Consider the following 22,902-nt stretch of genomic DNA (forward strand, 5'->3'; position numbering starts at 1 on the left):
GTAAAAAGAATATTCAGACAAAAAGAGAGAAACATTTTATTTCCTCAGTAGAAAAACATGCACCAAAAGAAAATGTATCTATTTTGGGATATTAGAAGTCTGTTAGGCAAAATATGTGCTAAGAACTCAATATCTAAACTTGTCTCTGAAGCAAGTCAGCTTCAATGTTTTCTGACGCCTGAAGCCATTAAATGAATACAAAGAAGCAGGTTAATCTTCTGGTATCTCTTTGAAGTTATTTTTATCTTTGCAAATATTCTTCATTTTGATAGTTCATGCTGGACTGAAGTATAAGAGATCCTACTCGCTCTAAAGCATACACTAACATTTCTGTTTATGGCCCAGACTGTCTGGTGGCATATGCAGCACACCAGTGCTGATTAACGCCATGTCACAGTGATTCTGAATCTTCCTACGGAGCTCCTCTTTGTGTATTGTCTGTACATGCATCTGTTTTCTTTGTCAATATGCTCTCTCTTGGTAGCATTTGGATCTCACTTGCATGACCATTATTACAAGCTGGCTAATAATTCTGACCTCTTCAACATTCACTGCTTCGTTAATAAAGATGAATGGGTCACAAGGACAAAAGAAGGGAAAACTGACATGTTGCAAGGAGCATTCCCATGATCTAGGGATGTGAGGAAGGAGCAGAGAAGAACCTGGAGCTCCACAGAAGACTTSAAAGATGCAAATTAAGGAGAAGGATTAATGGGAAGGGCTCTTTTCAGCCTCCTGCAGCATATGTGGACTGTAAAATATGAAACAGCTCACTTCCTTATCTGTGCTTGTGCAGAGCTTCCCAAGGAAGAGAGCAATGCCTGCCTCAGTAGTTTGAAGAAGAATGAACTGCTCCATGTGCTGCTGCTGCTGCTGCTTGTTTCCCAAAATCTCACCCAGCTCTTGTTCTCGGCTGCCGGTTTTCAAAGCCAATTTCACTCTGCATGAGGCTCTTAAAATAATTTGAGTATTTCCAAATTCAGCTTATTGCAATTCTTCGTACTATAAGAGGTGAGCTGCTGTGTTATCTCAGTCTCAAAACTAAGTGCTTGCTCTTTGCTCGGCCCAATTACAAGGAGAAACTCAACAACGCTGACAGGTGAATTCTTGCTAAGGCAGTCTGAGGTGCCACCTTTCCCTGTGATGCCTTTCTGAAGTAGAGCTGACAACAAGAATGTTGTGCCTCTGCGTCAGGTGCCACAGTTCACATGCGGGCACTTCAGACTCCTGACAGAGGTGGCCTTAGGGTAAAAACAGCGTGAGCTGGAGGAGAGGGGGAGGTCCTCCCTTCTTGCTGTGGGGGCACCAGCTGGGAGACGTGCCACAGCTTGTTTGTCCAAGGCTTTAATGGCCGTGGCCATTAATGAGGCATGTGGTTCAAATGCTTTGCTGGTGTGTAGGCAGGCACAGGTGCAGGTGGTTGCTTGTTAGGCTGCAGCTGAGGGCCTGTGTGCAGCTGTGCCCCAGCTTTGCCGGAGGCAACCCCCTTGGCTGATGGATACCTTTAGAAAAATGGTCGATCCATTCCTCCCCCCCAAGTCTTATTTATATGAACGCATGACTTTGGTAATGAGGTTTTTGTATACACTCACACGATGAGAGTTCAAAATCGAAAATCTTAAGCCTAAGGAGAGTGTAAGGGGTAAGGAGAGGAAATCAAGCACGCTGCAGGGTCAGCCCGCAGCTGGTCACGAAACCCCCCGGGGCTGGCAGCGGAAGGGAGTGTGATGCGGCGGTGCGGAAGGCGGGGGGGCAGTGTGAGACAGCAGAAGCGCAGGCCTGCTCTCGGCACCGTGCGGAAGACGGGCGGGAGGGAGGCAGGCGGAACGGCGCCTCCGCCGCGGTGCCGGCGCGGCACAACGGACAGCGCCCGCGCGAGCCCCGCCCCGCCCGGCCGCGGGGGGCGCGCGCATGCGCCTCGCGTGGCGCGAGCGGGTCGGGGCCGCGCGGCCGTTAGCCGCTCGCGCTGAGGTAACGGTCCCCCGTAACGGCCGAGCGAGGAGCCGGACGCTCGGGGAGCCGGCTGCCGGGCCACCCTCTGCCTGCAGGCGCAGCCCGTCGGCGGTGCGAACCCCCCCCCCTCCCCGGAGCCGCGCTGCCCCCCGGCCGCCCGCCCGCCCGCCCCCGGGGCGCTATGAGCCATGAAGCCGCCTGGCAGCAGCTCCCTGCGGCAACCTGGCTACGGCCGCCGTCTCCCCGCCGCCGCCTGCTGCCCGCCGCTCCTGCCGTTCCTCGGCCGCCTCGTCTCACTGCTGCTGCTCCTCCATGGCTCCTCCTGCCCCAGGGCCGGCGCGGCGGTCGCTGGTGGGTATGACGGTGCGTGTATGGCCCCGGGTGCGTGCGCGGCCCCTCTGCCCCGGCCTCGCCGCCTTGCCCCCCATGGCAGCAACCCGTGGTGAAATGCACTGGCACTGCGCGGGTTCTCCCCCACCCCTGCCAGCCCTGGTATACGTGTCTGATGCCGCGTAAGGAAATGGTCGGGTTGCGTTAGCTCGCTTGCTTACGAAAACGAGGAGAAAGATGAGGGGAAAACGCTCTCTTAAAGCCTGCGTTGTGGGGTATTTTTTTAAAAGTAGAGGATGGTGTACGTAGAAATGCGCTGATGAGGTATGCGACAAAAAAAAAAAAAAAAAAAAAAAAAGCTTAGGTGGCTTTCGCGTCGGTTTGTGTGTGCGCGCGTGTGGGATCTGGCAGGGGAGCTAACCTGTTCGTTTGACGTTGGGTGTTTGTGTGTGCTTTTTGCTTATTTGCTTTTGACTGGGATTTAAGTGACAAGTGGAAGTTGGGTGTAATTGTTTTCCAAGTCACGTTGTTATTGTTGCATTGCTTGCTGTTTGACTGCATCTTGAAATTTGGATCGGAAAGGATGCAGGTTTTCAGCTTAAAAGGCCACTGAAGAGAAGGGCTCTTGCAATACTCAAAAGAGAGGAAGAAAACTTACTATTATGTAAAGGGAATCGATTGGCATTCAGTGAACATGGGTTCTGAATTGAAGTAGTCCTTACCTTTTGTAGATGTGTGTGTGATTTTGTGCATGTATCTCAGAGGGAAAGAGAACTTAGCAAACGATTATGCAGAGGATGATTGCATATCCATTAAAAGTTTTCTATCTTTTGGGGGCTGAAAGACATTAAAATATTTATGAGCTATGACTGCATGTAAAAATACACAGGTATTTAAATAAATAATGTTTCTGAAACCATTTTATGTGTGGAAATGAATTAAGTCTAGCTCAATGAGTAAGCTTTCTTCTTGTTTATCTGAGTAAATAATAAAGTATTAGACTATTTTAAGATAAGATATATAGCTTTATTTTATAGAAATAAGCATATTCTGCAGACTAATTTATGGCTTGTATATCTCTGTTCCTCAGACCTGCATTGGAATGAAACAGCAGGCAGTATGGAGGGAATATTGGCAGATGAAGAGCATACATTTCAGCAGAATAAAAGCAGTAATAGTAAAAATAACAGCCACATCAACGAGATCCAAAAAGAAGTCACGCTGCCTTCAAGACTGATCTATTATATCAGCAAAGACTCTGAAACCCCTTACCATATCCTGGATACTAGGGCAAGGCACCAGCAGAAACACAACAAGGTAGGGTAAAAGGAAGCTTATCTGCAGAATTTTGAAAATGGTAGTGTGTGATGTGTAATTATGTTAAATGTTTTATTCTACAGATCTCTGAGACTTAAATGTCCTTGCCATCATTTTTAGGAATTAAAGGAGGACAAGTAATTAAATAAGAATGTTTTAATTAAAAAAATTGTTTTAAATTTCAGGATGGTTCAGAAGCTGAACTGTAGATAAACTGAATGGGAATTATACAGTGTTGGCTTGTCTGATTAGAGTAGGTTCTAGTGTCTTGATTTATATTGTACCATCAGTAGCAAAATACTCCTTTCAAAATAGTTATTGACTGCTCAAATTTCTACAAAGGAGATTTCTTTAGGATCCTTAACTCAAAGCATCAGTTACTTGGCTTTGATTGTGTCAGGCACTACCTAATAAAGCAGTTTTGCAGTTCTTGTTTCCTGCTGATGTATGACCAGTGAAAACTACTGAAAAGTTCCACCATTTTTTTTGTCAGTCACCCGAACACCTGTATTTTCCAATTTTTAATGAGAAAAAACCTTGCCTAGATTCTTATGAGACTAAATAATTTTGTGAAATGACTAGGTAAAGAAGTAAATCCATTCTACACTGTATTGCTTATGAGCTACTCAGTACTTTAAATTATTCTATCCTATTTCAGTATTTTAAGAATTTACTTCTTTCAGTACATTAAAAAGATAATATGAAGGTAAAGAGGATTGTATAGGAAAAGATCAACATGGTAGAAAAGAGACATTGAAGCAGATCAGTGTGTGAGATATTACTGAAAGACTTGGCTATAGTGGAATTTCTACTTATTGTATTACATATCTTTTGAATAGAAAGTGAATTTATTATGTGTTATATAACTCTGCTTTTTGATATTTATTATGTAGCATTTCAGATGTGGAAGTAAAATGTGGAGTTACTCTCTAATTTTTAGGAAAGAAGCTGCAGTTGTATAGTGTTGATATTTTAATGAGAAGAAAGGTTGCTTCCTAGCTTATTGGACACAGATACCAGCATGTGCCGTGGGATGCATCCAAGTATGGCAGTATCTTATGGATGACACAGAAAAGCTGTTCCGCTGTTAGAAGATGGAGCTACCTAAAAGAATACTACTGTCAGAACTAACACAGTATCTCTTTGAAGTAATGAGTGGGGTTTTTTTTTGGTTTACAGAGTGGTTAGAAATGTCTCTCCAGATGTTACTTAGTAAGAAATAAGCAGGGAGTGGTAAAATAACCTAAACAACCTTCCTTCCCTACACTCTCATTTCTTATGCTGACTGAGTGAACTGTGATTATGCAAACTCCAAAACTATGGAAAAATTGTAAATCCATGGGACTGTATTTTTTCTCCTGAAGCTGTTCATTAGAAATGTGTTAGTATTTTCTTCGGGTGATTTTTTTTTCCTTTTTTTTGTCTTTTTAAAATTTTCTGGCCTTTTAAAGTAAGACCACTCTTTTCAGTAAACTTAAAAACACTGAAGACTTTCCTCCTTTGGAGAAGGGTGTGAAAAGAAAGGAATTTGCAAGCTTGAAGTGGCTGCAGACCTGCCTTTGAGAATAATGCTTCCTCTGTGCTTCTACATCATTTTTGGGGGACTTTTTTGTTTTGTTCTTTTTTTCTGGAGTGGAGGGAGAATCTACAGAAGAGAATGTCTGCTAATCTCTTTACTTACCCAGCATTCCCACAAGAACATTGCTTGCCATTGCCTCTCCTTCCATCGCCCTACCTTATCTCTAGCTGTTGGGGTAAAGCTCTTCAGAAATCAATGCTGATGGAACTGGCATTGATTTCCTTGCGTATGCTTGGTGCTAACTGTTGTGCAAAGTGGTTCTCCTTTCTACTTATTCATTATGTCCCTTTTAAGCCTATGGACTGCTAACCCTGCAGTGGTCTTGGAAGGTTCTTTAAGCTTGATGCTTTATGGAGAGTATGATAATATGTTGACTGCATTCTTCTGGCATGAAACTTCCATTGCTTTGATCCATTTAATTGAGAGAAAGGATTGATTGTGTTTCTTGACTAGATTGATCTTGCATCTCCTGTTTCCAGAGTGGCACAGTATGTTTCTTCCCCCCCGCCCCCAACTCATGTTCTTCCAACTTCTGTCTTTCTCTGCATGAAATCCTTTCTTCTTTGCTTCTCCATCTATTCCACCAGTAACATAAAATATATATATATATATATTGCTTGTTATGTTCAATGTTAAAAAGACTAACTTTCACCTCTGTAGAGCAATACTTGAGGAAAAAAGATGCTGAGGATACAAAACAGAAACAATCTATAAAGAAAATGGCTTGCAATAGGATTATGATAGATGCACAGGAGGGTTTTGATTTTGTTGGGAAATTCTTAGTATTTACTTTTATCCTTTTGTAGAATTAAAATAAATGCTGTATTGTAATAAATTCTGATTGTGATATTTTGCTGTCTGTAATGAAAGGAAATAACAAGAACAACTTTATAGCAGGATAAAAAGAAACCTATATTAGGAACTGATTGTTTGCATGTGAAAAAAAAAAGCAAATATGATAGCCTTATGTAATACATATACTCTCGGCCGCTGAGGAAGAAAAATAGCTTTTTTTTTTTTTTTTAACTGCTCTTGGAACCATGCATTTTTTTGACATGAATCTTCTTGTCACCCTTAATGTACCATATGCATGTATATGATATTAAACTAGTTTCTAACTACAGATATTATCCAATAGACCCTTTCTGTGCATCTTCATTATGGTGACTAGAAGAACATAAGCCATGTGGATAGTTGTGGGCTTAAGCCTGTGAATGCCTTGGAAATGCTGAGTCACTATGTGGAGAGTGAGTAGTAAAGAAATTGTGTGTGTGTGAAAAGAGAGATATAGCTAGAGGAATAGTAAAATAGGTAAAATGACTTAAAATTTGTTTTTCTTTAAAAAGCTCATTTTGAAAGTAAGGATCTGCAACCTTTGTCATGAAATATATGTAGAAATAGTGGTGGGAGGAAGACACTGTACTAGAGAATCCAAAGTTTAAATTATGATTTCTTTTCTTAGAACTGATTCTCTTTATTCTCATTCTGTTTTTGAATTTGTTGAAATACCATCATAATGAGATGGTATATATATATATGATCTGGACTGTTGGTAGGACCTCCCTGTCTTCCCTTCTTGTTCTTCTAAGAAGCTTTTTCTCACTGTTGTCAAAACTATGGCTAATATTCATTTTTGCCTAAGTGAAATGATATCTTTTCAAGTGGATAGAATTCTCATGATTAATGTATAGCACTGGAACAGGTTGCCCAGAGAAGCCCAGAGAAGCTGTGGAGTCTCCTTCTCTGGAGATATTCAAAACCTGCCTGGATGCAACCCTGTCTAACATGCTTTAGGTGACCCTGCTTGAGCAGGGAGGTTGGACTAAATGATCTCCAGAGGTCCCTTCCAACCTTACCCATTCTGTGATTCTGTATTTTCTCATAATGTTCTTAAAATATGATTTTTTTGAATACTTGGGGTGCTAGTGTCCTGTTTTAAAAGGTGAGAGACCAATATGTCCCAAGATCTTTTACAAAACTTTGTTGGGTAGCATACCAAACAAAGCTTAGAGAAAAAGCATCCTTAAGATGAAAAGAAAACAATTTTATCCCAGCCGTTGTAGAAGAGGTGGTATCCAAGCAAAGGCAGACCTGTTTTGTAAAAGATGAAAGATTACGGTTAATAATCTTTGACGAGGAGACCTCACATGAAATCTTAGGAAAATCCAGATAAAAGTCCTATGGATTAATTAGTGTTGATCTAGGATAAGTGTTCATTTTTAGTTCCTATGTATGATAATTGTAATGGCTGAAACACATGGTGACAACTTGCTGGTATCTTTCTGTGCTAACCTTTTACAGGAAAAATATCAATTTCAAGATAAAACAGTTTAGCGTTGTTACCTTAATCTAACTGCTAGCTTGTAGCTTTCATGAGTGACTATATATTATTAACTGGCTTAAGCAAGATCTTTATGTTACTGCAGCAGTGGAGTGTCACATTTACCTGAATTCAAAACCATCTTTTTGCTAAACTGCAGAGATTTAAAGCCCACTGTTCTTTTTATAAACAGTGGTTTGAGCAGAGTTTGGTGAAGAACATACCCTGCTGCAGAGTAGCAAATTACTGTGTGTCAGCTGCTTTGCAATAATTGCCTATGTGTACAGACTCTGCATCTGTTTAAGTGAGGTGCAGTAATAGTTAGTAAATGGTGTTTTTATATACAGAATTATTGTTTTCAGAAATAGCAATGATGATATATCATTACAAGATGAACATTTTCTGGTGTAACTATAGACAGAGAATACAAGTTACTTTAAATAATTTTAGACTAAGCAAGGAAAAGGAATACATAGTTGATGTTTAGAACCTTCAAGAAAAGATGTTACACCTGCATCACCTGAATTGGCTTGATGTGACGTAAGAAAAGTTACAGTAGATCAGATTAGACATTCTTCTAGCTATCTTAATGAACAGTCAGTAACAGATGCCTAGGAAGAATATGCTGTGAGCATAACTGTCACGGAGTGCTACTTCACAAATGGTCTGGGAGTCTCCAGAAGTTTGTGGCTCAGAGTCTTCTGGGAGCCAGAACTTGTCTTTTTAGTTTAATAGCTCTTCCTGGATGGAGTTCCTTATTGTTAGCTTGTACGATTTTCTTTTATAAGCCTATGTAAATTTTTAGTATTTGTTGTGTTTCAGAATTTTGGAATGTCTCAAAGGCTGAAGATATTATCAGCATACCATGTGGGCCTTTCAAATTTGTTTTTATTATTTGAGGTTATATGTCATCCTTCATATTTCAAATGATTTCATGAATCAGTTAAGTGGCTTAAAACACAAGTGTTAACATACGCGTTTTGAGTCCTGCTGAGTCCATTGGCAGAAGTAAAAAAAGAATGCTGGCCAGGATCTAGAAAGAAAGAATAATCTCTTTCTTTCAAAACTAACCCTGGAAAAGTATTTGGTCACTTTCGATCTTACTTTTATGCTCACCTTGACGAAATGAAGTGGTTTTAGGATCACTGGTAGTTAGTATTGCTTCTAAAAGGACTTATCATTAATGATAAACTACACTGAATAAATCCTGATTGGGCAGTTGCACTTTGGCATGTATGTTACGGAGTTATGTGTCATAAATCTGTAAATAATTATTTTACTCTAAAGGAAACAATCTTTATTGTTTTTATTAAAAAATGCGATATATTGTTCTTAAATTTATTGTATTTTTCTGTGATCAGGAGGTTATATTTTGAAAAATTTCCAAACTACTCTGTTTGTGTAAAACACAATAAAAATAGGTGCTTTAAGAAATTCAGTAATTATCATTCTGAAACATGAAAAATGGTCTTAATGAAATAATACATATTCTTTAAACTTTCTAGATAGTTAATAGTGAAGTCTTATTGGTGGCATCCATTCAAAGGCATTACGTCATAATATTAGGTAAATGTTATATGAAGAAGAGATTCAAATCACAAGCTCCTAGGGATCTTTATGGGATAAAACTAATCGTGACCATTTTCTTGTAACAAATTCTCAGGTATTAAAAAATCACTAGGTTGTATGTTATGATGGAAATGAACATATTTTGAGGTATTTGTCGTGATTACTTTAGGCTACTTTGAACACGTGTTGTTATGAATAGGTGTTTGAAAAGCTCCCTGTGGCACTTGTTCCTTGGTTTCACTGTACAAAAACACTGAAGTGGAGCAGGAGCTGAGAAGGCCCTCATAGTAGGGATGCATTTGAACTGAAGTATTATGCTTTCTTTTTTTTTTTTTTNTTTTTTTTTTTTTTAGTAGAGCTTTTATCCTTGCAGCAAATCCTTTGTCAAGTCACCTGTCTATATTTTATAGCTGTTTCACTCTGGTAATTCAGAGCAGCTGTAAACTCAGTTCACCTGACCACCAGTGTTATCTCACTGAATTAGTAAACTGTTGAGAGAGCCCTTAATATTAATTTAACAAAAGGCACAACAGGGAGAACCGATATAGTTCAGTTCCATTTTATTGTAGCTATGTAGGGTAATACTGTTTTAAAATTTCTTGTTTAGAGATCTTGCATTTTTAAATAAAAAACAGATTTTGAATAATGACTTGTTTAATGATATTAAAGATTGTTAAAATCTAAACTATACAGTTTTTAAAAGAAGTATGGGCAAGAAATTCTGTGACCCTCTTGGTTAAGAGGGAGACACTACTTTTGGGAACAAAGAATGTGGTCCAAGAACAATATGCAGGAAGCATCTCAGTTGTATTTAGACACTATAGCAACTATTGGATTTTTTTTTTTTTAATTGAAGGCTCTTATTAAAGATGATGAATTCCTTTGCAGAGAAGTAAGTTGAAAATCAATGCTACCCTGCATAGTGCAGGGATGTAACAGGAGCACAAAGAATTTATCCTTTGTGCGAAACTCCAAAGGATAACAAAATTAGAGGCTTTGTGGGCATAAAAAGCTAAATTTAGTATTATCTATATTTTGCCAAAAACTAGCTAGGACTTTATATCATCTTAATGACATATCTGAAGATTCATTTTGGTATATAATAAAAACTAGTATTTTTTTTCCTTTGGATTAAAGGGCATAGACATAATATTTCAACTTCATGAAATTATTAATTTTTATCAAATTAGGTTATAAGTAAGCATGATTTGATTTTCAAGAATGTTCCAAGAGAGGCCGTGTGATGTACGGGTCTAATTGCTTCCTGCCTGCCTGAACCCTGTCTTCACAAAAACAAATCCTTGCATTGTCTCCTTTGTCTTCCTCCTTTTTCTAGAAAACAGATGAATGTATTTTCAGTGTTTTGCCTTCAGTCACAATGATACAGAAACAATAGGTTAAAGAATATAATCTATTTGACAAAAATTGAATTTCTTAAAAGTTAACTCCATATGTGAGACTTGCTAATGGATGTTTGTGTTGTATATTAAGCAGCAACAGTCTTTTATCCCTTGTTTTGATAACATTGCCAAATACATGGCCTTTAATTGTGAAAGGATTACTTTGAAGGAGACCTTCATAACATATAATACAGACTTTGACATGATTTTGTATTTGAAGACTTGTATCACAAATGCTTTAATTATTGAGGTCTTTTTATGTGACTGAATACAATAATGTAATTAACAAAACAGTGTACTGTATTGCTTATATACCCATCTGGTTTTAGCAACAAAACAGTACAGGTGTTTATAAGAATTCTTTGAATGGTTTGTGGGGGGTTTTTGGGGGGTTTTTTTGGTTGTTTTTGTAGAGAATGATTTTTCTGTCTGTATATTTTAAAGTATGCTTTTCAGGTACCGTTTACTTCTCCCTTTTCCTTCATCCCCTTGAAAGACAAACCCTTTTGAATCATGATTCATTTTGTCATTTGCCCAGTTACAGGGGCAGAGGTTTAAACTTTCTGTAAGATTCATGAAAATAAGCATGTTTTCCATATTCTGTTTTTCAAATGTTTTTATGGCAAATATTTGCTGCATATAAAACTTGGTGGGTTTTTTTGAAAACTTTATTCTGCAAAACTCTATAGTACTACTGTGTGTTCATGTTTACAGGCTGTCCATCTGGCCCAGGCAAGTTTCCAAATTGAGGCCTTTGGCTCCAAATTCATCCTTGACCTCACATTGAATAAGTAAGTGCACAATTTGGGATTTCTTTTGTCCTACTCTAACCGTCCTTAACTTCTATGGTACAAGACCAGGGCACGTGCAGTCCTGAGATCTATAGAAAACAAAAGCCGCTGCCGCCGCCCCCCCCCCCAAAAAAAAGAAAAAGAAAAAGAAAAAGAAAAAGAAAAAGAAAAAGAAAAAGAAAAAGAAAAAGAAAAAGAAAAAGAAAAAGAAAAAAAAAAAAAAAAAAAGAAAAGAAAAGAAAAAGAAAAATGATAAAGAATAGAGGAATTTTATTTTCTATATATTTTGTATATGATGTATTTCTTTATATTTTGATGTAACCTAAGTAATTGGAGAATGATTGTCTTTTACTAATCCCGTAAGTTCTGAACCTTTATGAACATCCATAATAAAACAATAATAATTGAACAAGCTTCATGTGCAATAGAAACATGATGGTAGTTGTCAGTAACTTAGTTTCAATATTACCAGTATACTAAGCATGGAAATGTTGTAGAAGAGAGATAATGTTTCAGAAAGTGATGTATGTGTTAGTCCAAGTTATCTTTGCTTAAAGCATGGTAAAATGTGATTCAGTATTTTGAACTGTGGATGAAGCTGTTTGTCATCATGTTTGCTGTTTATTTACATGTCTGTACTGGACTGATTCAAGATAGTAATTTGTATTTTCAGTTTCTGTCTTCTGGATACCGTTTACCTGGAAGGGGCAAAGACTAGGTGTGATTTATGCTCTGGATTTGTGAATAGAGAGCTTTTATGACCACTAGTGCTTGAAAGTTCTCTTTGACTTACTGATGAACTGTCCTGAAGATGGGTCTGTCTGTAGTTACTCTGACTGGTATGTAGTGTAACATTGTAAATACCTATATGAATAACTCATCTTCAATAACCTGGAAAACACTCTATTGTCATTATAATCAGAAAGTTCATTATGGAACAGGAATCTTAATGGTCTGGCTATGTTGAAAGTTGCAGCTAGAGTCTGTTTACCAGTAAGATAAACAACTGTAGATAGTTGGCAGATCAGATGATCTGATCTTAATACACATCTGTTTAGTTTGTATTGCATCTTTTTATATTCTTAGCTGAAGTTATGGAACTGTATATTTTTCTAAAAATCGTAAGAAAATTTTCATGCCACTGTAAGAATTTACGCTGAGAAAATTCCAGAGTAAAGTGAAATTATAAAATCAGTAGTAAATACCTGACAGGCAGAATTATCTGAAGTGTTGCATAAAAGTGCATTTGCAGCTTCTGCTGTCTTTCAGTCTTTCAGCACATTTAGAGAGAGAAGTTCAAAGAAACAATTGCATATCAGTAATAAAAAATTTTACCCTATTCTTGAGGTCCATCTGAGGTCTTATTTTGTTTTTAACTGTCAGCTGTAGTGAAAGTCTTATTAGGGAGAAAAATTCAACCTTATCAAATCTAAAAGTTTTTCAAGGGAACAATTTATGGCTTTTTAAAATTTGCTGAACTATTAATGTTCACACGCTTTGCTTCTCAGCTTTTAGGAATCAGATGTTTCGCTTTAAAAATGAACTAGAAAGCTTTACCATCATGCTTGCATTATTTTTAAGTTAGGCCTCTCTTGCCGCTCTGTCTTTTAAAATGTGACACAAGGTCTTAAGTGGTTGGCAGAATATTTTGTCAAAATGTTTGTCTCGTTGCCTTTTTTTGAAAAGTTCTTCAAGTGGATAAAGCTAAAATCAGAGGATAGTTGCTGCCTAGAAACACGTTTTAGTTTTAAATCTTCAATTTACCATTGTTGGAATCTGCAGTTGTCAACTTTTTATATTCTAACTTCTGTTTAATAAAATTGAATGTTCACTTACAAAATCTTAACTACTATCAACACAAGAAGAATGGGTGGTAATCTAAAAATTTTTGGACTTCACATAATATGATTTTAGTTTAGAAGAAATAACTTGCTGTTTTCTATCTTGCTTTAGTGCAGCAGGACAAACACAGCCTCAAGGAAATACAGCCTGTCAAATAAATCCTTTTGAATCCAGTATGCTGAGGCAATTAAAACTGCAGATTTGTGTGGACTTTGAATGGGTTATTAGTTCTGTCTTTGTTGCCTAAGGCTTGTTGTAGTACCCTTAGGTGTTAATACAAATCAAATAATTGTTTATTATCATAAAGATCGTTCCTGGTGACAGGACTTTGAAAAAATCAGAGGTTACATTAGAAGTTTGAACTCTTTAACAGGGTGGGTCAACTCTAGGGTATTCTGAAGTATTAGACATCTTGCCCTTTGTTACACTTAAATGTCTGACCAGTTTCAGGCTGTCAGCCTGATGTCATTAATGACATTAAGGCATAATAGTTGCAGATATATAGATTATGAAAATAATTTGAATAGTGATACTTTTTTCTCATCTACAATGAATTAAGTAATGTTTTTAGCTAATGCTTTTTATACAAAAAAGAAAGGTAATTGGATACTAATGGGATAACGTTAATTCCATTTTAAAAGTAGAATTTTCCTAATTGATCTATGATCGTCAGCACAAATTAGATATATTCCATATACAAACAAATAACATTTATATAGCCTTATCTTAACTCCCAACATTTAAGAAAAATTTTTTAAAGTACGTTAATTAATTTTTAAAAAATCGTATTTTTATCTTCAAACTTAGTGCCGTCAGTGCATTTGTGTAATCAATGCGTTAGTATAATCAATGATCTGTAGTACCTCTGAACAACTTTTCATCTTTTGTTATCACCTCACACGTGTTTACATATATAATATTAATGACAAATTATTCTCTAATGATCTCTCTTTAACCACCATATGAAAAGCTTTTATGTTTTATTTAGTTAAAGGACAAGTGTTTCTATGCACAGCTGTTATGTTTTAAGCTAGCAGTTTTTACATTCCCCTGCACTACCTAATACAAATTAGACGTATCAAAAGCAGTGAATTTAAAATACCTACTTACTGCTTTTTTAGTGAGGAGGATAGTTAGCTACAGTGTCTTTGGGATAGAAACAGCAGTTTTTGGCTGATGGTTTAGCAGCTGTCTCTTAACAAAGGGCCATGCTACAGCCTTTCTCCTGAGGGATTCTAGAGGTTGAGGCAAGTACAAGGAATACTGAATTCAATATCTTAGAAGGATGGAAACAGAAACCAAAAAGAGCCAAAATGAAAGCATCCCTCAAAATTCAGGTGTTTTTTAGGGTAGAGGAAAAACACAGAAAAACAATCAGCCTATTTTTTTCGGTTATTCTTTCCTGTAGAAATCCACCTAAATTTTCAGGAAAATAGATTCCCTTTTCAATTAAAAGGTTAGTTGACAAAAATCCAGCATTTTTGGTATGAACTGTGGGGAGGAAGAAGTTTGATTGTGAGATGACATAACTATTTGAGACGATAATATACAATGATTCTTGTGAGCAGTAGAAGTGTCAGGAAGGTTTGTTGCGCTATAGTATGGGCTCAGAACTTCTAATGTAAATGATTGAGACATGTACCCTCAAGATTTTTTTTCTTATATCATGTAAGATTAGAACATCTGTGTCTGCAGTCTCAATTTCCAGCTCCTGAAATAAAGTTGTGTGGAATATTTTAGCAGTATTTTCTTAGTCTGTTTTATAAATGATCTCTAGCTTACATTGAAGTATGCAAAGCTAAAACAGATTTTAAAAACTTTAAAATTCTCTAGTTTGGTATTATTATGTAGCCTTTAGATTTAACTGATTTTTAAAATGAATTCAAAAGTGTGATGCTCTGCAGTTGCAAGATAGCTTGAAAGATAATCCTGTTCTCATGTGTGTTAAATTTGTTTGTAAAGAATTTGTACTATTTGCTGTAGTAGCAGATACAATACTTGTTTGGTTTTTTACTGGATAATTTTTTTAGAAGCTTGAATTTGGTTATGATTTGATTCGATGGAAGAATATGCTGCATTGTTTTATAAACTATAAAAATGTTTCTTGTTTTACTCTTTCAAAGTGTTTTCCTGCAGCCTTGTTCCATCCTTACTGACATGAAGACAACACTCATTTTAACTTAAGAATTAGGAGAGTGGAGATACAGTATGCGTAATGTATTTCAAGTATATCTGTAGAATAAGATCCTGATTCTGAGATGACAGGCGACCTTATGTGTAAATCTCTGCAGATTGATCTTACAGTTGATTGTGCATCTTGCTCTGATTTTTCTCAGGGATAGAACAGCAGAGATGATGCCGCTGCAAATCAGTATCATTTGGAAGGCCAGATGAGATGGTGCTTTCTAGCTTTGTAAGACATGGAATTGACCTGTTAATGAGGCACAGCGTTATAGGCAATATATTAAAGCCAATCTTATGCATCAGTTTAAAGCTCATAAGTGGTGTTAGTTTTTTTTTTGTTGTACTTTCCCATAGAGGTGAATTTCACTTGAGAATTGCCATAGAGGAGATGACCTCATTAGCAAAGTTTGGAAGGCAGTAGAACAGTAATTGTATTATTTGAGTCTATTTGATTCTTTCTTGTTTTTTCTCACACTTTTTAAAAAATGAAATGGGAAAATAAGTCATAACTTTTCCAGGAGAAAAGTTCATATATATCTGTATATTTATAACCTCCTCTTAAATGTAAATCCAAACATTTCCAGTAGTAAATGGATCCTATAAGATGCACAAACTGCATAAATTAAGTAAGATAATACTGCTCTGGCAAACTTAACTAACATTTTTTTTTTTTTTTTTAACTTCTACGGATGAGATGCAAAGTGTTAGGATTCAGTGTTAGGATTGTTCGATGATATATGTATCACATGGTGAGCTTGTGCAATTGTGAGAGTCTCAGCTGTAGATAACAGCATTTCTGCCTCGTTTGCCGTTCAGAGACCCAGAACTGGAGGCAACCTGTTCAAAGTTATTGTTTGCTGGTCATTCCATATGCAAAAAGACTACAGATACTAAATACTATCCCTATTTTTCAAGATATCATGAGGATGATTTTGCTTTGTCTTTACAACAGTTATGAAAAGCTAATGATGTGAAAAAGTTTCCTTCTCAATTATTATATTCAGATATAAATTAAAAGAAAAGCAGTAATCGTGAGGACTGTTATATTTAAGTATTAATCCATCTTCCCTGAATAGTTATTTCTGTAATTCTGAGCACTTAGTACAATTGTCTTGTAACTTCAGCTATTCTTTTTCATCTTGTCACTAGGATTGTGATAAAAATCTGTATTTTATATTATGTATGCATGTTCATTTATACGTTCACTGATGTGCACTGTCTGCGGTTCTGCACTCACTCGCTCTTTCAGGAGTGCAGTAGGAGATAGCACAAATCCTTCTGCCACTGACCAAGAACTTGAAAGTTTCTCAGCGGTGTTCTTAGCTCTCCATCACCTGCCTCTTTCATTCCTCCTAGGATGCTCCAGATTAGTCTCTTAATGTTTTTCTTTTTTGTTCCTGTTTTTCTTTATCTCATCCCCTTCCCTTTGGCAAATGTTTATGAAATAAAGACTGTGTATTTATCTCTCTGAATGTTTTATGGAGACAGTGTATGATTTTAGCCATAGAAATTATGCTGCAACGTTTGACTTTCAAGCGCTTAAATTTTGGATTCCATTGCACTAATTAACTAATGTTACTATGCCTGAGTAGAGTTGTGTTTCATAAAAGAATTATTCTGAAAATCTTTGAGTGCAGAGCCAGTTTCAACAGATTATAAGCAACCAAGCCTAGATTAATTTGTTTGAAGGGCCACCTTTTTTCTTAATTCTGAATGCTGATGCTCTTGAAGTATGTTGCTGCATGGGATCTGGAAGCCTGTGGATCGGGCTGTTTTAAAGAATATATAAAGAATTTAAAGGAGCACACTGTTTATTTTTTAAAAATGCAAGCACTGGTGTTCTAAATGTTACCCTTCTGTCAGACCAGTTGTTTGGGAAGTGAAAAGTTCTGTGTCCTCCTCATCCTGGAGATATTCCAGTGTGGGTCTCCCACCATTTTAACCAAGGTCTTGAATGCCTTTGTTAGAAGAAGTTTAAAAAACAGACAACCCCCCTCACCACCAACTCCTGCATCTGATTTGGATTTTTATTTCAGTAATAAGAGTTGGTTTAATTTGGAATAAGACATTTGATTTGCAAAATCAGAAGACTGTTTTTAGTGGACACAAAATATCAGAACATATTGATCATCCAGGCAATTCTTAAAAAGGTAAAGAAACTCAAGTTTCACCTGTGTATAGAAAGCTTGATTTAAATGATGGCAGCTTTGAAAAGTATGATTACCATTGAATGAGAACATTCTAACAGGGACAGTAGCCCTCAAACTTAAATCACAGGTTAATAAGATTTATACTGATAATACAAAATTATCTGTTGTTCCAGCAAGTGATGGAGGAAAGGGATCAAATAAAATGCAGTGTTGAATGAGCTTGAACAGCTGTTTAAAATCTTTATTTTGTCAATTGCTCTTCTAGGCAAGCACTGTCATAGCAAATTACATTGAGGTATTTGCTATAGCACAGTCCCCATATCTTTTGTAAGGTTGTCTAGCAGTTTATTTTTTCAGATCCTTTAAGCAACACCTGTTTAAAGCAGCTCTATCTTCAGTGCCGTGATAAAAGGAAGTCTGGTGGAAACTAAGACAAACAACATTTAACATATTTAGAACTCCTCTTCAAGCTCCTGCTTTCACAATGGCTGCTGAAGTAGCCAAGAAAATGTAGTATGCTCCATTCTCAAAAGGAAAGTTTCAGGATAAAATTAGAGAAAGGATGATGAGGAAGTTTATTTTCTGAAATCTCTTGGAACTGACTCAAGGATTCTGGAGGGGAGAGAGGAGGAAATTATTCCAGAAAACACTCTGCTACTTTCTCTAGTTTAAGACTTTGGAACATGCTTTCCCTTAACCTTTTCTAAAGATTTTTTCCTTATCTGAGAAACTCTTAAAATACCCCAAAATAACATAGGAAATTACATTCCTGTTGTCAGCTCATCTTTTTTTCCTTTCTGAAAGGACAACCCACACAAAAATGCACGAAGAAGCAAGAGTCAGACAGTGCATGCACTATTTTTTTTTAAGTGGATGTACTGTTTACTGGTATAGAGTCATTATGGTATTAACAGCAGTAGTGAGTGGAGTACTTAATTTCATTCCATAGTTATAGAGAAATTGCCCCTTACATTTTCATCTGCATCATTAATGGTCTTTTAATTGTTTTTAAACACAGATGCTTGGTTCAAGGCCTCACACTTTGATTTTTAAGCTTCTTGAAGGTTGTGTAAGAAAAAATAGTGAATCCTTGTTGCATTAAAAAAGTAAATTGAAGCATGTTTCTTCCTTTGAGGCAATCTTGTGATAGTGGCTTCAAAAAGGCAACAGTCAACTAAGGATTACTGCAAATTCATAATAGAAACTTATTTTAATTATAAATTGCCATAATAATAGTTGTTTCAATAAAGCTTACAGATACAATAGAAACAAAACTATAGATTGCCATTTCATTAGAGGATTTTTTCTTGATGATTTGTCATCAAAATGCTGTAGCAAGATCTCACTCTCTTTTTTGTATCTTTTTGTGCTGCTAAACTGTATCTGTCAAATAAATGGACAAAAACATGTGTTTTTCTGTTAAGTTAATTCACAAAAATGTTCTAAACTTGGTTGCTCAGTCACTGGTACTGAGCTTGAACTACCTCAGAATACTTTAAAAACTCATTCATTGGTAGTAGACTAGCATAAACATAATATAAGAAGTGTGCAAAGAAGATACTTCAATTGTAGCCTGATTTGTCTCAGGCTACATACTAGGTTCCTGGAAGGTAACTTTGTAACTTGTGTATGAGACAGTTTTTTAGTCATTTCGTAGTCTTACTTAGCAGAATCATTTTTTTTTCTCTCCCCCTAAGGATGCCAGCTGAGGCAAGCCACTTGTCACACTATAGCTCTCCTAATGGAGTCACAACGGTGGAATGTGTGTGAAGGAGGTGGATGCGAGCTGTTTGGAAAGTACATGTTGCTGAAACAACTGCCCTGTGCCTTCAAAGAAGGCAGCTAACAGGAAGAGCGTATCCCTTTGCTGCTTACTTGGCTTATGTCTAAAGCCATCTCTCAGTATAATTTGGGTAGAAGAGCTAGTGATGCAGGGCAGCTCAATAGAAACAATTATCCAATACAGACAAGGAGGGAACTATAGAAGAGATCATAACAGACTATACTCTTTTTCATGAGTTCATCCACCATGTCTGAATTTGTGTTGCAGTTTGACATAAGCATTCATAGTAAGGCATCATCTGTATTCCAGACTTCTTTAATGCATCCTGCATACTGGTTCCCATTACATCTGCTAGAAGTGTGTGTGAAATTATTACTTTTCCGTGCATCTGTCTTTCCTGATGGAGAAAATGGTTAAAAATTATTTGGACTGTGTTCAAATTTTCTATTCTTCAAAGAATTTTCCCTTTCTTTTGTCAGATTTAAAGCATTAATAACAGGTAAAAACTTTGGTAGAGAAAATCTGCAATAGTAGTTTTACACTTATTTTTACAATCTTTGGATAACAGAACTTGTTCTTCCTTTTGCTAAAGCTAAGGCCTAATATCAGGAATAATAAAGATTTCTTTGCGGCAGCAGTGGAATGTTTTTGCTGAATTTTAGTTCTAGTTTACATTCTATGGTATCACATTTCAATCTTAATCACTTACAAGAATAGAAAATCCTGTTACAAATGTCTCTATGCCCCATTCCATCCCTATGTCCCCCCCCCCTTGAAATTAAGCTCGTGGTTGTTGCAGATTTGCAGCACATGTTGAGGGATTTCTGGATAATTGAGTGTAAGATATGCTTTAGGATGTTTGCTGGTGTGGACTCATACTTGAGATAGGAATAATTGATATGAGATGACTAGGAGCTGAATAAATATTATGTCCTCATTCTCCCTCCCCCAGTTAAACTATAAGGATTTCAGAAAATGAAAGAAACTACAGACAATCACAAATATATAAATACCTGTAAGTGGTCCAAAGTGTGTTGTAGGTGGCTGGCAAAAATCGTATAACAAGCAAGGGAGAGGCACAGTTTAAAGAAATGTCTACTAATGTCTTTGAATTAGATTTTCAGAATTATAATTGCTGTGTGGTAAATGTTACAACTTTGCAGTATGTTGATGGTTTGCATGATGTAGTGTGAGGAAACAAGTTTGAGCAAACAACTTCAAGACTTTAACTTTCACTAAGAAAAACTTATGTACAACACTGTGGACGTTACTTTAACAAGACAAGCAAATTTATTACTGGTTTGTCAGTTCAGCTTCACTTAGAACTGTTGTATGAGACTGTAAATTCCGTCAGTGGACTGCAATGAAAAGTTGAACAAAACCCTGCAGTTGTAAACACAGCATAGTTAAGGTTGGAGTGGATTTCTGGAAGTTGTCTTATCTAGCTCTTTCAAATTGCTCAGGGCTCTTTCCAGTACAGAGAATACAGAGATTTCTCAAATTCTCTAGTGCCCTAATATAATGTTTAATCATCCTCATGGGGTTTTTTGGTTGTTTTTGTTGACCTATGTCTAATGAGAATTTCTAACTTGTCAATTGTCTCTAGTCTTGTCTAGACCATCCCAGTAGGTAGCTGAGAACAGCTGACCTTATGCTTTAGAATAACAGTGAAAAATATAAAGAGGAAAAGGGCATTATCAACACTTAGAAGTTTAAATACTTTGTGTATGCAGTCCTCTTTAGAAGCTTCAAATCTTGCCACATTAAATCTAGTGAATGTTTGTATCATACACAAGAGTTTATGCTATTTATGAAGTGTTTGTATTGTTTTGCAGAAAATTTATAGTTTACTGTGATTTAAATAGAGAAAGTTAAAATTGATTATTTACCATTGAGTTTATTTTTAAATCTGCACTTTAAAAGTATATCTATAAAGTATTGCTATCAAAATGAAGGTTAAGACAAATGATGAAAATTTGATAATTATCCATGGCTGTTTTTGTTGGCTTTGCATGTACACAGAGTGCCCATATTGTGGTGGTCTCAGTGCCATGAAAAATGACTGCTAGGAGAACCATTGGTAACTGAATTCTGCAGGAGCTTCTCTGATAAGTATAATGCCTCATAAATGCAGCATGAAGAATTGACTTTATGAGCTAATAGTCCTAGACTAAAAGTGTTATAAGGACTGCTAATAGCCTCATTTGAGTTTGAGATACCCATTCTTATAAGTTGTTTTTAGACATGAATTCCTATCAGCCTATTTTGTCAGACCAGGCTTCCATAAGGATGGTTTTTTATTCATAACAGCAGTATTTTTCTTTTCGTATCTGTGCTACAATTGGACCTTTTCATGAATTTTTTACTTAGAAGGGTAAAGGCTCTTAAAGGCTTGAAAAACACTGAGTATTTTAGACCGTATTAAGTAAAATACTTATAATGCGTACATCATGGTACCGGTAAAGATGTTTGTTTGTTTTGCTGTCCCCAGGGCAGTATGTTCCAATTCTGATAATAACTGAGTTTTAATTGTGAGTCAAGATGTGAATGCAGCATTGAAGCTATCCCTGGATAAGCACAGGCTACCTAATGTTGTTTTTTTTTTTTTTTTTTAAAAAAAAAAAAAAAAAAGAGGCCTGAAAATTTTTTTTACAGTATGAGTTTTTTTTATGCTTCAGAAATGTTGTGTTTTGCCATAATGATTTGGGAAGAATTAAGATTGAGAAAAGGATCTGAGAAGAAAAGATGAGAGGAAGAAAAAGAATAATTTTTTTTGAGAATGTTGAAATTTTTAGAAAAAGTCCTCATTTTTGCAGATCTGGATGAAGTACAGGTAAAAGTATGCAACTTACTCTTTTCTTCAGGACAATCATGTATGTATTTGTTCTGTCTTACATATATTGTGTATCATTTTTAGATTAAATATAAAACTTGTTTGAAAATAACAAACTAAACATACATTTTGTCAGTATCAGTTAATAGGAAACAAATTTCAGAAGCCATTGAAATTTTTTTACCTATATTTAAAAGGCCGATAATGTTACTGTAAAGCTAAAATAAGGGCAATTACGTTGCAAAATGAAATTGCTGTCTGAAACACACTCTACATCACAGTGCATCAATAGGCCATTGAACACAAGGTGCCTGATTTTTTTATGTCAGTTTTCAAGGAAATAAAAAATGATTTGAGGATTCTAACTAAAAAAACCCTTGAAAATAGAAAGAATATTTATTTTTTTTCTCATATTCATGTTTCCTTTTTCTTGACAGTGATTTGCTATCTTCCAATTATGTGGAGATTTACTATGAAGATGGAAAACGGAAATTTTCTAAGGTATTGTGCTCAGAAAATTGTCTCTCTGAAGGAACAGTGCCAATACAATGCTTAAAGTCTTGTTTCTGGTGTTTTTTTTAAAAAAAGTTTTACCTTTGTCCACACACATAAGGTAACTGATTTAATGTTGTAAAGATTCCTTAGTAATATGTGAAGAATTGCACAGCAAGGAGAGCTTGGAGAACAGTAATAGGTGGTAGTACTGAAAATCATCCAGACATTGCCAGAGTAAAGTAGGTTTTTTTTTTTTTTTTGAGTTACCTCTACAAAAAAGTTACCATTAATGTAATCTTCATCAGTTACTTACTTGCCCTTAACAAAAAGTACAAGGGTAAGAGATGATGGAAATT

General features: G+C 36.3%; 1 protein-coding gene across 5 annotated transcripts in view; it reads left to right on the plus strand.

Moving 5' to 3' along the window:
• Positions 1 to 2,079: 2,079 nt before the first annotated feature.
• Positions 2,080 to 22,902, plus strand: part of ADAM23 (ADAM metallopeptidase domain 23) — a 73,507-nt gene continuing 52,684 nt past the window's right edge. For all 5 annotated transcript variants that reach the window (XM_085299366.1, XM_085299367.1, XM_085299369.1 and 2 more), the window contains exons 1-4: positions 2,080 to 2,304; positions 3,374 to 3,600; positions 11,183 to 11,259; positions 22,489 to 22,552. In XM_085299366.1, the coding sequence (XP_085155492.1) occupies positions 2,142 to 2,304; positions 3,374 to 3,600; positions 11,183 to 11,259; positions 22,489 to 22,552 (531 nt within the window). In that variant the 5' untranslated portion in view covers positions 2,080 to 2,141. The remainder of the gene's footprint in view (positions 2,305 to 3,373; positions 3,601 to 11,182; positions 11,260 to 22,488; positions 22,553 to 22,902) is intronic.

The sequence above is a fragment of the Rhea americana genome, unplaced genomic scaffold (assembly GCF_003343005.1).
Source record: "Rhea americana isolate MKP2758 unplaced genomic scaffold, rheAme1 scaffold_15, whole genome shotgun sequence".
NCBI lineage: Eukaryota > Metazoa > Chordata > Aves > Rheiformes > Rheidae > Rhea > Rhea americana.